Source organism: Zootoca vivipara, chromosome 3 (genome assembly GCF_965207765.1).
Source record: "Zootoca vivipara chromosome 3, rZooViv2.hap1.1, whole genome shotgun sequence".
Lineage (NCBI taxonomy): Eukaryota > Metazoa > Chordata > Lepidosauria > Squamata > Lacertidae > Zootoca > Zootoca vivipara.
In genome coordinates this window covers 29,920,278-29,934,304 of record NC_142586.1, presented here as the reverse complement: position 1 = coordinate 29,934,304, position 14,027 = coordinate 29,920,278, and the positions used below count along the sequence as shown (strand labels likewise).

Here is a 14,027-nt window from a genome sequence, read left to right as displayed (position 1 = left end):
ATACATTTTCACACACCCTTGCATTATTTTGCCTGACATCTCCCCCGCCCCCCATGTTCTCCCCGCCCCGCCCCACTGAATGGCTTTAGAGACCTTGTATCTCTAATACATATACAAATAAATTTACACAAGCAAGCACAAAACGATTCTGGCTTATTCCATAATGGTGTTATGTAACCAAATCAATCATAGTCAATTCAGCCAAGTGAGATGAACACATGGAGATTCAGGTGGCAAGTGGATGACTCACCTGTAAATGTTCTCCTCCCCTGAGTTTCTAATTACAAGGGGAAAGAGGACTTTCTTATCTCAGTTTGTTTTGCAAATAATATGTATTTTTGTATGCGGCCTTTACCATGTCATGCTATACTTGTTTACACTAGTAAATTCAGTTTATATTGTGCACAAGCATGGACACGCACTGCTGTTAGAAGGCACCTCCCTTCCCCATGATCCAGGGATCTGGTGAGAGAGTGGACACCTCACAGCTCATATATGTGTGTTGTGGGTCTTGTGTTGAGCTAGAATGCTTGTCTCAATGGCAAAAAAATGTCATGCTCTGCATTTTGACTGCTTAGTTTTGGAATACTGCCCCTTCTGCTTCCCTGCCCCCAGAAGCACCTTGGGGGATCCCATTCCAATTGTTAACTTTTGTGGGTGTGAGCTGTTTTGTGACATAACCTATAGAGAGATGTGCAAATACCTTATGTTTCACACAGTCTTCTAATTTGCACATTCCATGCCTCTAATTGTTTTGTTATACTTCCAGTCCATTATATTGAGGGAGGGAAATTAAAGTCCCATTTTCCATTTTTCTAGAAGTCAATGGTGTAGCAGATCTAAACTTCCTAGCTAATGTTGAAGGGAGGATTTCCATGTTATCTGTGGCTGGACAGGAGTGTACCCCAAAAAACCAAAACGTATCAGCAATGTTCATGCTCTTTGAAAAAACGTGGGTCTCGAACCCATGACCCTGAGGTAAAGATTCTCATGCTTTACCAACTGAGCCATAGGAGTACTTTCAGATGACCTGTTTATTGAGCATTCACTCTGATTTGTTTGTGGGGAGGCTAAGACAGTGTTCCAACAAAACAGTTGTTGTCCCACACTGCCCACTTCATTTTCCTGTCACTTTCCTTACAGCTAAAAGTTGGGGCGGGTGTTGGGAAAGAGGAGAAATTGGTTAGCTGTGCAAGAGCTTCAAATCACCTTTAATCATCCAAGCTTAATTTGCCAGTATGTTATTCAGTTCTACCTGAAATTAGTGACAGTCTAGAAGTGTCATGGTCCTGACATGGGGGTAATTGTGCCCCTGAAGGAGCAGGTGCGCAGCCTGGGAGTCATTTTGGACTCACAGCTGCCCATGGAGGCGCAGGTCAATTCTGTGTCCAGGGCAACTGTTTATCAGCTCCATCTGGTATGCAGGCTGAGATCCTACCTGCCCACAGACTGTCTCGCCAGAGTGGTGCATGCTCTAGTTATCTCCCGCTTGGACTACTACAATGCGCTCTATGTGGGGCTACCTTTGAAGGCGACCCGGAAACTACAACTAATCCAGAATGCAGCAGCTAGACCAGTGACTGAGAGCGGCCGCCGAGACCATATAACACTGGTCCCGAAAGACCTACAGTGGATCTCAGTACGTTTCAGGGCACAATTCAAAGTGTTGGTGCTGACCTTTAAAGCCGTTAAAGCTGACCGTTAAACCACAGAGCCTAGGGCTTGCCAATCAGAAGGTTGGCGGTTCGAATCCCTGTGACGGGGTGAGCTCCCATTGCTCGGTCCCAGCTCCTGCTAACCTAGCAGTTCGAAAGCATGTCAAAGTGCAAGTAGATAAATAGGTACCGCTCTGGCAGGAAGGTAAATGGCGTTTCTGTGTGCTGCTTTGGTTCGCCAGAACTTAGTCATGCTGGCCATATGACCTGGAAGCTGTCTGCCGACAAACCCCGGCTCCCTCGGCTAGTAGAGTGAGATGAGCGCCGCAACCCCAGAGTCGTCCACAACTGGATCTAATGGTCGGGGTACCTTTACCTTTACAGTCATACCTTGGTTTAAGTACGCTTCGGTTTGAGTACTTTCAGTTTAAGTGGACCCATCTGGAATGGATTAATCCACTTTCCATTACTTTCAATGGGAAAGTTCGCTTCAGGTTAAGTACGCTTCATTTTAAGTACTCCACGGACCCGTCTGGAACAGATTAATCCACTTTCCATTACTTACAATGGGAAAGTTCGCTTCAGGTTAAGTACGCTTCAGTTTAAGTACTCCGCGGACCGTCTGGAACGGATTAATCCACTTTCCATTACTTTCAATGGGAAAGTTCGCTTCAGGTTAAGTACGCTTCAGGTTAAGTATAGACTTCTGGAACCAATTGTGTACTTAAACTGAGGTACCACTGTATATGGAAATGTTCGTGTCAAAGATTGAAGCAGCTGAACATCGCTGAGGTTATTGTGATGTGTGAATAAACAACTGCAATAAATGCCCTTGGAATACGCTGCTTTCCTTTTAACAATTTAATATTGATTTTATCTCAGCATGGGCCTGTGAAACCTTTTGTTGCTGCGAATCTTACCATTTCTTCTGATACACACACCCTGTTTGAAATGCTCTGCCTGGTCTTGTCTGAATGTATCATTGCTGGCTACTGAGAGATCTCAGTAACATACGTAACTCTACAGCTCCATGAAATGTGAGTTCTTTGCATAGTTCAGGGTTGGCGGGGGGTAGGGTGGGAGCAGGACTCCCTTGTGTGGCAGTAACTGGGAATTGGTGGCTGTGACGTGGAGTTGCCATATGTCCTCTTCTTCCAGGACATGCCCTCTTTTTCATGGGTTTGTAAAATGAGAGTCGTCATAGCGATCTATAGTCTGCAAACGTGTCCTCTTTTTTTGCTCTTCCAAATATGGCAACTCTAGCAGTGTGAGCAGCTCAAAAATTGCAAACTTGCACAATACGTATATGGGATGGACCTTGGAGATACAGTGTGACTACTTTAGGGAAAGAATGTAGTTCCGGAATGCTTTACAAAGATGAGTATTTTTTCATTCACCTCTGTGTTGATTGTGCTTTATTATTCTGTCTGTCTGTCTGTCTGTCTGTCTGTCTGTCTGTCTGTCTGTCTCTCTCTCTGTGTGTGTGTGTGTAGCTGCCTTATACTGGTCCATCTATTCCAGTAGAATAATAGAATTCTAGAGTTGGACGGGACCCAAGGAATTCAGGAAACTCAACTAAAGCATCCATAACAGATGCCATCCAACCTCTGCTTAAAAACCTCCAAGGAAGGCATCATGTACTGTACTCTGCTTAGCAATGCTTCATCAAGGCATACGTTTTCCCAGTTGCCCGGGATCCTTTGAACTGAGGATGCCAAAGATTGAGTCTCTGAATGCAGTAACATGGCTCTTGACTGTGCTTTGGTCTCTGCCGGTTAGGAAGTTGTCAACCTGGTCTCTCTCCCCGCCCCCTTAAACACACCCACCCACCTCTGAACATTGGTGCAGACGCGGGCAGCAAAGCGTATCTCCACTTTCAGATGCTGCAGAGCTGCATGGCTTTGACAGTGCCACCCCTCCTCTATGCATACTGTCTAAAGGTGAAGTCCCAGGAGGGGTTTACTTGGCAAGCTTGGTTCTGCTGTGCTTATTTGGGAGGTGGCATTAAGTCATTATAAGACACCGTTTATTCTGCTGTGTTTAAACTGTGGGTAAGCTTTATTTGGCAACTCTCGTCTTTTGGTTAAACGAGCTGCTGCTATGGTTTCGCTGTACATAGACTTGTTTTGTTTTGATTTTTTTTAAATAAAAAAAACAGGCCAAAAGGTGACTCAGGATTATTTATAAAGTGGGAGAGGAGGGAGGCAGGTGAGGAGTCCCTTTTTAATTATAAGTATTTCCTGTGCAGCTACGAGCTATAAAACAAGTTCCTGCTGCATCTGTTTCAGGCTTTGACCTGTGAAGATTGTTTTTCAGTATCCAAGCAGGCTTCCATTTCGTCTCTTTCCTTGTACGGTGCTTTCAAGGTGGTGGGAGATCTTTTTAAATATGTCTTTAGGGATGTAAACTTTATGGTGTGCTCTGTTCAGCGTCAGTGTCTTCTCCCATTATTTGTGGTCTTTCCTGCAGCTCTGAACTACTGAATTCAAGAGAAGTCCTACAAAGTTATGCCATGCTTTAAGCATTTAAAACTCTATAAGGAAATGTGTATCTAACATAACGTTTTGCGGAGTTTCCCTAAATCTCCTTTAAGCCTCCCTTGCGATAAGTGGAAGAGTACCATTTATAAATGTACATTTGAGCTAGTATATGCTCCTTATTTGTGTCCCGGCCTTGGGAAATGCAGAAAGTCGTGTAAATACCAAGGTGTGAGGGCAACAGCCCTCTTTCTCCCTGTGATTCTGAGTGGCTGGCATTCAGAGGTATACTTTTGCCTTCAGTGCAAAAGATGGGCTGTAACCCCCCAAATATTCCTGCAAAACTCCGTCAAGTGTTCAGAGGAATACTTGGGGAGCCTGTGGCCTTTTAGTTGTTGCTGGACTCCAACTCCCATCAGCCACAGTCAGTGCTAAGGGGTGATGGGTGTTGCAGTCTAGCACAATCTAGGGCAGGCATCCCCAAACTTCGGCCCTCCAGATGTTTTGGACTACAATTCCCATCATCCCTGACCACTGGTCCTGTTAGCTAGGGATCATGGGAGTTGTAGGCCAAAACATCTGGAGAGCCGCAGTTTGGGGATGCCTGATCTAGGGAGCCATGGATTCCCACACCCACAATCTCATGCTAGTTTAAACTGTATCCCGATAGCAGCATTTCCATAGGAAAGAGCAAAATAACTGTTTTCTCCCCATCTTCCACATAGGTTGCACAATGACGTCTCTGGATGAAACAATCAATAGCTATCTGGACGTTTGGCTTGGACCCCGAGGTAGGTGGTTTATCTAGTTCCTGATTACTTGCCAAAGATTTTTAGGTTCCTGAATACAGTGACTTTTTTTTTAGAAAAGCAACGCTTAACTGAGATGTTGTGTAGTAGTCACTGGAATGAGGACTGAAATTCCTGCATGGTTGGTTTTTTTGTTTTGTTTTGGCTTGCGATGGATACAAGTGCTTTATTAGATATATACTTTTATCATTGTTGGAATTCAATACAAGGGATGTTCTGATTTATGCCACTTTAGGTAGCTATATCTTTTGGAGAGGTGGCCTATAATTACATTAATAAATAAACTCCCCAGCAGCAGCGTCAGTGAGCGAATAGCATATTTCTGCGCTCTGAATTCTTCTGTGTATAAAATAGCTCTTTTTAAGACTCCGCTTCTGTGGTTCTGTTCCCATGGAAAGCAGAGTCACAAACAAAATGAAATAGTTGCCCCTTTTGTGTGTTTGCTTAGACATACCGCATTTGAGGCACCATCGCTGATCTCATCCTCTGCATCAGCTGAGCTGGCACAAAAATTGAGCCCGCATGTTCCGATGACCCTGCGGGGTGAGAATTCTGTAGTGACATTCAGTCCTGACATTAGGGTGGAAAATACATGAATGAGGCAGCCCTTTTATGTTAGCACATGTTCAAAAACTCCTGTCAGTTAATAGACTCATAAACATAACAAGACAGTTTTGCAGCTATCGGGAAATACGAAATTGCTCTTGCATTTGGCGTATGTTAAATAATTGTGGAAGCAATCTATCCAAACTGAACCACTGAAATCTCATTTATATCTGTGGGAAAGATAAAAGCTCATATTGCAGCTTAAATGACAGAACACACAATCCTGCTTGGAGAAAGCCCCAAGTTCAGTGTTTGAATTTAGCCAGGCGCCCGGCATGTTTTGCACCTGACTTTTGACCGCTTGCGACCAAGTGAGCACCAGGAGATCTTCACCATCTGGAGATCCGTGCTTGGGGACCATTGGATCGTGGCTGTAGAATTCTATCAGTTGTGGATTATCTGCACGGTTGGAATGAATATTTACATTATCCTTATTTTGCCACAAAGCCTGGTAGTTCAGATGGGTGGGAATCAATAAAACTGAGAAAGTGGAAACTTGAAAGGTGAGGTGAGCATCTTGGCTCTCACAAACTCCACCTAATTTCAGATAATGGGAGTAATGGAGATGTCAGGAAGGAGAGAATGAAAAGTAACTTGGAATATAAAAGCACCAGCTATCGAGATTTGAGAGAGAAGTAGGAAAGGCTAGTGTGTCAGGTGCTCCTTCAGGGAGCAGCACTTTTGTAAAGAGAGCATAATTAGTTGTTTAGCAACAGGGCAATTAAATAAAACCTCGCCACGGGTGTGGGGTTAGTGTGCAATTCAGAGCAACAGGCTTTTCTAACTGTATCTCCCAGCTATTGTTCCTTTGGCTTCTCTTAGGAAAGCCTTGCTAAAGGGGGAATCAAATCTCCGCACACACCAGAAACCACTAGCACAGATTGTCCTCCCAACTTCCTTTGGTCTGAAATGTTGGCATTGAATTTGGTCAGATGCTCTGGAATATCTGCTTGCACAACATGCATAAATGTGCACCTGCCTTTCCTAACAATGAATATTCTGCCAGTCTTAAATCTCAGAAGTCTTTGAAATTGCCTTAATCCAGATAACAATCTTGCCTTTGTGTTCTGTTTCAGACCCCAGAGTAAAAGGATGGTTTCTCCTGACCAATTACACACCTACCTTCATCTTCACCGTCTTATACTTATTAATTGTATGGTTAGGACCAAAGTACATGCGGAACAGGCAGCCGTTCACCTTCAGGGGTATTCTAGTGGTCTATAACCTCGGGCTTACGCTTCTGTCCCTCTATATGTTTTATGAGGTAAGAAATGAAGAGGCTGTGTATTTTTCTCACATTGCTTGTACCATACTTTCATACAAAATATCGGGTTCAGGAGGCCTCTCCGAATAATAAGATAAGATAAGATTAGATATCTTTATTGTCATTGTCCCCTTGTGGGAACAACGAAATTACTCAGTTGCTACATCCACTCAGATAAAGCATTCCGCATATTCCAAAATTACTGTAATACTGTTTCAGAAGACTTCTGAAAGCAGTTGGGAATGGCTCCCACCAAATCTCTGTTTTTGCAAGGAGTTCCAAAGGGCAGAGCCTGCCACACTAAAGGTCCCTGGTCATGTGGCAGAAAGGATGTGAAGGGAGAGAGTCTTTGTGCTGACCACCTCCATCGCCAGGATCCTTCAGAAGGGAGTAACTGCCAGTATGTACAGGTGTATTTTAATGCATTGAGTAGAATGAAAGTTTATGAGTCATGGTGGAGGGGAGAGCATATGTGTACAAATTCAGAGCTTTGTTTGTTTGTTTCGTTGCTATTCTATACAATTTATGCTATATTTGTGATGTTACATTATGTTATTTTTATCTTTTTTTGTAAGCTGCTTTGGGATTTATTTGAATAAAAAGCAGAATAGAAATAGAATCAATCAATCAATATCAATCAATCAATCAATCAATCAAAAAGGCCCATCAAACCTCAGGGGCATGTGAGATCACCAGCAAATGCCCCATCAGTGATCAAAGTGGATATATTTATCTGGAAGCTTGGCCCTCTCGATCCTTGTAATATATTTCCTTCTCTCCCCACCCCCAACTTCGGTAAACTTTGACCAATTGTGACTCCTAAAAAGTTAACCATTATAGTCACACAGTTCATACATTTACAGGCCACCAAAGCCTTTCTGGAGGCAGAGGAACATAGTCTTCTAAGCTCCTACTGAAAAGCTTTGCATGTTTGACTGTAGCACTTACCTCAAGTGCAGTTTGGCAGAGAAAGTGGCTTATACATTCCTGAAATAAGCGAACAAGCAGGGCCGTTCCATGCATGGCTGAATGCCACAAAGCCCTTGTGTGCTGCATTTTATGGGAGATGTGTGGTTAAGTGATGGAGACCACACAACCTGCTCCTGTGCCACGGCAAGCAGCTCAGAAGACCAGAAAACTGCATGAAATGAGTCGCTAGCAAACACATCCTTTCAACAATAGTTATGTAGAACGCTACGATATTGGAAACACATGTTGTTGTTGTTGTTGTTGTTGTTGTTGTTGTTGTTGTTGTTTGGGGGGGAATAATTGACATTTTCACTATACCATAAAAAGAGCAACTAATCTACAGGAAATACAAAAAAGAAAGAAACTAAAGGAAGAAGGAACAGGAAAAAAGAAACTACTCATTGCTTATATTGTAACTTTCATCCCCTACAGAGGAAGGTGTGCTATCCCAGCTCTCACCTGTCCCCATCCCTCTCTTCCCACAGCCTCATCCCTGTGGTATCTCCTCTTACCCGCCTCTCTCCCAGGGTTCTCAAACTGTCCTCCCCCTTATCTGTATACAGTTCTTCTTCTTGTTGTTGTTTAGTCGTCTTAGTCGTGTTCGACTCTCCATGATCCCATGAACCAGAGCATGCCTTGGAAACTCACTCTCTTCTCAAAGCTTCTCCTTTTTTTATGTCCATGGAGTTTTCTTGGCAAAATACTGGAGTGGTTCCTTCTCCAGGTGGATCACATTTAGTCTAAACTCTCGGCTATGACCTGTTCGTCTTGGGTGGCCCTGCACGGCATAGCTCATAGTTTCTTGGAGTTATTCAATCCCCTTCGCCACGACAAGGCAGTGTTCCATGAAGGGGATACAGTTCTTACCAAAGTACAATAAGAGAAAATAATAATATGAGAATAACAATAAACCACCAAAGGAGATAAAAGTAAAGAGAGGGAAAAGAAGAAAGAAATAGATAAAAAAGGACCTCCACCTCCCTATCTGTCGGTTGTGTATACGATATTTCTTGTTACTGAATCTAGGTTATTCAGTTATTCCTCCCCCTTACTATATTTTGTTTCTCCAGGCTTCCATCCGGTGCTCTTCAGTTCATTTATCAGTTGCTTTCGGGGGGGGGCATGGTGTGCACAGAATGACATTTTCTTACCTGGGGAGACAAGGTTTGTTTTCCCATTCTGTAAAGGTCTGGAGGCTCTGTAGCCTAGTTATTCTGCCTTTGGTTGGTACCTGAGTAGGATGTTCATGCGAAATACTCTAAACGATTCCGGCTAAAATGGGAACAGGAGCAAATGTGCTAGAATAGGAGTTCAGAATCTTCTGCAAAAGTGGCATGACAGTCTTAAGCAGTTTGTCCCCACTGCTGCACAACAAACAACACTTCTCCCAGGGAGTTAGATACCTAACTTTTTATATTGCTTGGGAAATGCCTAATTATTGCAGATACGACAGGAGCAGTTTATTTGTTTAGAGATCATTAGTCTGCATTTACTTTTCCACTTGAACATACTTGCTGTGTCAAAGTAGGCGTGTTCTAGATCAAATATTTTGGCACCAGGTTTACCCACAATGAACACATCTGCGCAATCCTTTCTCCTTTAGAACCTCACAGGAATGCATTCCCCCCCCCCTTCTGATTTTTAATTTGAAGGGAAATATCTGGCCGGACAAATAACTTCAGATACTGTGTTTGGATTTCAAGGTCATGTTGCCTTAATAGAAACAGTACATTTTAAAACGTACTTTTCTGTGTTTTTTGAAAGCAAAATAAAAATAAAAATCGGTTGCCTGCTCCTCCCTCTGTGACACTCACCCACCTAGTATTTTTTTTATAAAAAAAATCCCTTGCTAATCACATTGTTAACCTAATGTGTGGTTAGATCCTTAAATCAAGGCTCGACAGAATATAGTAGTCTAGTTAATAATGCTAGTGATATGCAAGGCTGGAAAAGGGGGGGGGAATCTTGACTTCTGTGAACGGATAATAATTTAGGATGCTGTAATAGTAAGGGGCTTTCTAAATGGTGGGCATAAATCTGCATTATGTATAGAAGGGTTTTGTTTTGTTTTGTTTGACAGCAAAGACAAAGCACACATACACCAAACTGCTGCTGCTGTAGAACTTGTGGGAAATCCTGTAGGGAACAATTAATGGTCAAGTCCTCTTTCCCATGTGTGCTCAAGCCTTTTTGTCATTTCAAACGTAAGATGAGATAACTACAGAGACTGAATGCAATGGCAACAGGAATAGACAGCAGGTTGCTGTGGGGAACTTGCAAACTATAAATGGAGAACGGCTTGTTTGTGGTATTCCCAAAGCCAGAGTTTCTCGAGAAAGTTTGAATGGAAATTCTGCAGATAATGATTATGCTATCATTGGGTAGTACTCCCACCCCCATACCCAACAAAAAGTTAGAGTGTTGTTGTTGTTGTTTAGTCATTTAGTCGTGTCCAACTCTTCGTGACCCCATGGACCAGAGCACGCCAGGCACTCCTGTCTTCCACTGCCTCCTGCAGTTTGTTCAAACTCATGTTCATAGCTTCGAGAACACTGTCCAACCATCTCGTCCTCTGTCATCCCCTTCTCCTTGTGCCCTCAATCTTTCCCAACATCAGGGTCTTTTCCAGGGAGTCTTCTCTTCTCATGAAGTGGCCAAAGTATTGGAGCCTCAGCTTCAGGATCTGTCCTTCCAGTTAGCACTCAAGGCTGATTTCCTTCAGAATGGATAGGTTTTATCTTCTTGCAGTCCATGGGACTCTCAAGAGTCTCCTCCAGTACCATAATTCAAAAGCATCAATTCTTCGGCGATCAGCCTTCTTTATGGTCCAATTCTCACTTCCATACATCACTACTGGGAAAACCATAGCTTTAACAGAGTATTGTCTACTCTTGTTTTCAAAATGTGTGTTTTTATTTTTGTACTGGAAACAAAGCAGTAGTTTTATAGTGAGGTTGGGTGGGGGGGGGGAATGCCAAAATAGAGCTGCTTATAACATTGCATTTATTTTTCTGTTCCATCCTTTTCATCCAAACAGTTTGGAAAGCATATATAATTTTATCTTTCCTCTCCCCCCCCCCCAGTTTTATCCACCCAACAGCCCTGTTAGGTAGTCCAGGCTGATAGAAAGTGATTGCCTCTAGGCCACCAACTAAGCTTTGTGTATATGAACTGGCCCAGTCCTGGTTCAGCCACAAGAGCTATATCTGATTTCATAAAAATGCAGAAATCTCAAGCATGCTGAAGCAATGAGTCTTGCACATTTAGAACTGTTTATGGAAACCTGTTGACATTCACTATATATGCACTCTAAATGTTGATGTTAGTCCTTTGATTTTAAAATGCTGTGTGTGGGTTTTTTTTGGGGGGGGGGGTCAAGGAAGATATATTACATGAAGTTCTAGATAAACATTTTTCAGAAGATGTTATCTAAATTATAAAGCCTGGCCTCTTGGCTTGAGTTGAGTTTTGTTTTGTTTTGCTTGCTGGCCCAGCCAAGTCAATACTCATGAGATTTGAAGAGTATTTTTGTCAAATCTAAAATTATATTTTCATGTTTTCTTGTAAGGAAGCTTCTTGTGGCCAAGTCAAGAAGCCTTGAAATAGAAGTCTGATGGAAAGTGTAAAAGAAGACTGTTTTAGAATCACTCTACTCTGATTCTGCTTTTATAGAAACCCCTCTTAAAGATTATCAATCCCCCCAAAAAAAGTTGCAGGCTATTTCAGCATCGTGATGTGTACATACAGTATCTCACTTTTACCTCTAGTAGATAGGTTTTGCAGGCTATTGGATAGCAGACATTTCCAAAACCTCTGTAGTGTATGATAGAGAATCTCAATCCCAAAGGCTGCTCTTTAGGCCTCTCTGTCCAGCCCTTGGGAGGCAACACCCACCAGAAGCCCTACTCTGTGCCCTCCTCCAGTGAACTCTTAGAATCATAGAGTTGTAAGGGACCATGAGGGTCATAATCTTAATCTCAGGGCCATGGGTTTGAGCCCCACGTTGGACAAAAGACTGCATTGCAGGAGGCTGGACAAGATGACCCTTGCTGCAATGCAGGAATCTCAACTAAAGCATCCACAATATATGGTCTTCCAATCTCAGCTTAAAAACCTCCAAGGAAGGTGAGAGAATCCATTCTGCTGTCGAAGAGCTCTTACTGATGTTTAGTTGGGATCTCCTTTCTTGTAACTTGAAGCTCCTACCCTCTGGAGCAGGAGAAAACAAGCTCGCTCCATCTTCCATGTGGCAGCCCTTTAGATATATGAAGTTGGCTATCACGTCTCCTCTTTACCAAACTAAACATACAAATTTCCCTCATAGCACTTGACTTCCAGACCCTCGCCCTCCTCTGCTCACAATCTGGCTTGTCAACAATCCTGCTTAAATTGCGGCACCCAGAATTGGACGCAGTATTCCAGGCGTGGTCTGACCAAGCCAGAATAGAAAAATCCCCCTCTCACTCTCCACTCTTTTAAAAGCTGTTGTTTGCCTCCAGCATGTAATAAAACTGCTTTTTGAGGGACTTTTACCCTAAGGTCTTGTGAATATGACTTTGATTCTTTTAAGTTTTTTTTTTATAAAATAAAGTCTTGTAAAAATGTGCAATGTTGTCAATGGGCTTCTTTCTTTTTCTTCCTTCCTTTAGCTGGTGACAGGAGTATGGGAAGGCGGATACAATTTCTTCTGTCAGGATACGCACAGCGGAGGAGAAGCTGATATGAAGGTAACATTATAAGCTGACTCTACTGTTTTTCTTTGCTTCTTGCATTTGGAGTGAAGGTCGGTACAGTTCTTACATATTTGGGAAGGATGTGTACTCGTCTCTGTTATTGCCAAAGGAAAGGCTTTGCTGTCATTTGCATGGTTTGATAGTGCCTTGAAAGGAAAGTTAATGCATCATCAATGAATCCTTCTAGTCCATCCAGTGTTTCCCAAACTTGGGTCTCCAGTTTGTTTTGTTCTACAAACCCCATCATCCCTGATCTACTAGCTAGGGATGATGGGAGTTGTAGTCAAAACACAGCTTGAGGCCCAAGATTGAGAAACCCTGATCTGGACATATCTGAACATAGAATCATAGAATCATAGAGTTGGAAGAGACCACAAGGGCCATCCAGTCCAACCCCCTGCCAAGCAGGAAACACCATCAAAGCATTCCTGACAGGTGGCTGTCAAGCCTCTGCTTAAAGACCTCCAAAGGAGGAGACTCCACCACACTCCTTGGTAGCAAATTCCACTGTTGAACAGCTCTTACTGTCAGGAAGTTCTTCCTAATGTTTAGGTGGAATCTTCTTTCTTGTAGCTTGAATCCATTGCTCTGTGTCCACTTCTCTGGAGCAGCAGAAAATAACCTTTCTCCCTCTTCTATATGACATCCTTTTATATATTTGAACATGGCTATCATATCACCCCTTAACCTTCTCTTCTCCAGGCTAAACATACCCAGCTCCCTAAGCCATTCCTCATAAGGCATTGTTTCCAGGCCTTTGACCATTTTGGTTGCATAAAGGAGTTTGAAATGCACGCACCCATTGTTGCTAACTCAAGGCTCGTAAGAAGTGCAGCCCACTCTGTTCTGTATATTGCTACTTACACATGTTTTCAGTGGGTGTCTCTGAAATTCCTAGCTTGAAACTCCCTAGTTTCATGGGAAGCCTATCTTTGTATGGTGTGTGGGAAATACATGTAACTGTAATTTGGCTTACCGGCACTGAAGAAAGATACTTTCTTGGAATAAAATTGTGCTTTAGTTGGTTGAATTCATCATTTGGCAGTGCCACAGGTGATTTGGCACACATAAAAACTGGTGTGCATCCCTTCTGTCATTAACAAGGAGATGGCGACGGCAGTGCTTGCACCAAGTTGCTGCATTGGTTTAGGAGCCATGCAGATAAATTTTCAGGAGGCAATTGAACATGTTCTCCTTCGGTCAGGTGCTTTCATCTCTAGCATTAAAGGATGCTAGACAAGGCATAGAAATCTCTGTCCCAGCTTAGCCAGCCATGAATCTCTGGCTTAACTCCATCTTGAGCATAGAGCCAAATGAAGGGTGGTTAAATGCTTTGGGTTAGTAACTCTGCATAAGCCTAGTCCTACCACACCAGGTTGTTGTGAGGCTAAAATGGGGGACACCGCTTTTAATATTGGATAGCTTTAGCATACTCAAGAGTCAAAAGGTTTGTGTCTCTTTTGTAGGAAATGTATACATTTCTGGGCATTCTGCAGTTTTTCCATTTTGAGCTC

At 42.9% G+C, this 14,027-nt stretch overlaps 1 protein-coding gene across 4 annotated transcripts in view; it reads left to right on the top strand.

Annotated features, from left to right (window-relative positions):
* ELOVL5 (ELOVL fatty acid elongase 5) overlaps positions 1-14,027 on the top strand; it is a 61,954-nt gene that overhangs the window by 35,629 nt on the left and 12,298 nt on the right. For 2 of the 4 annotated variants that reach the window (XM_035109795.3, XM_088665758.1), the window contains exons 2-4: positions 4,858-4,923; positions 6,624-6,811; positions 12,430-12,507. In XM_035109795.3, the coding sequence (XP_034965686.1) occupies positions 4,858-4,923; positions 6,624-6,811; positions 12,430-12,507 (332 nt within the window). Of the gene's footprint in view, positions 1-2,549; positions 2,693-3,393; positions 3,596-4,857; positions 4,924-6,623; positions 6,812-12,429; positions 12,508-14,027 lie in introns of those variants that run through there. The other 2 variants (XM_088665756.1, XM_088665757.1) reach the window with 2 other exon arrangements.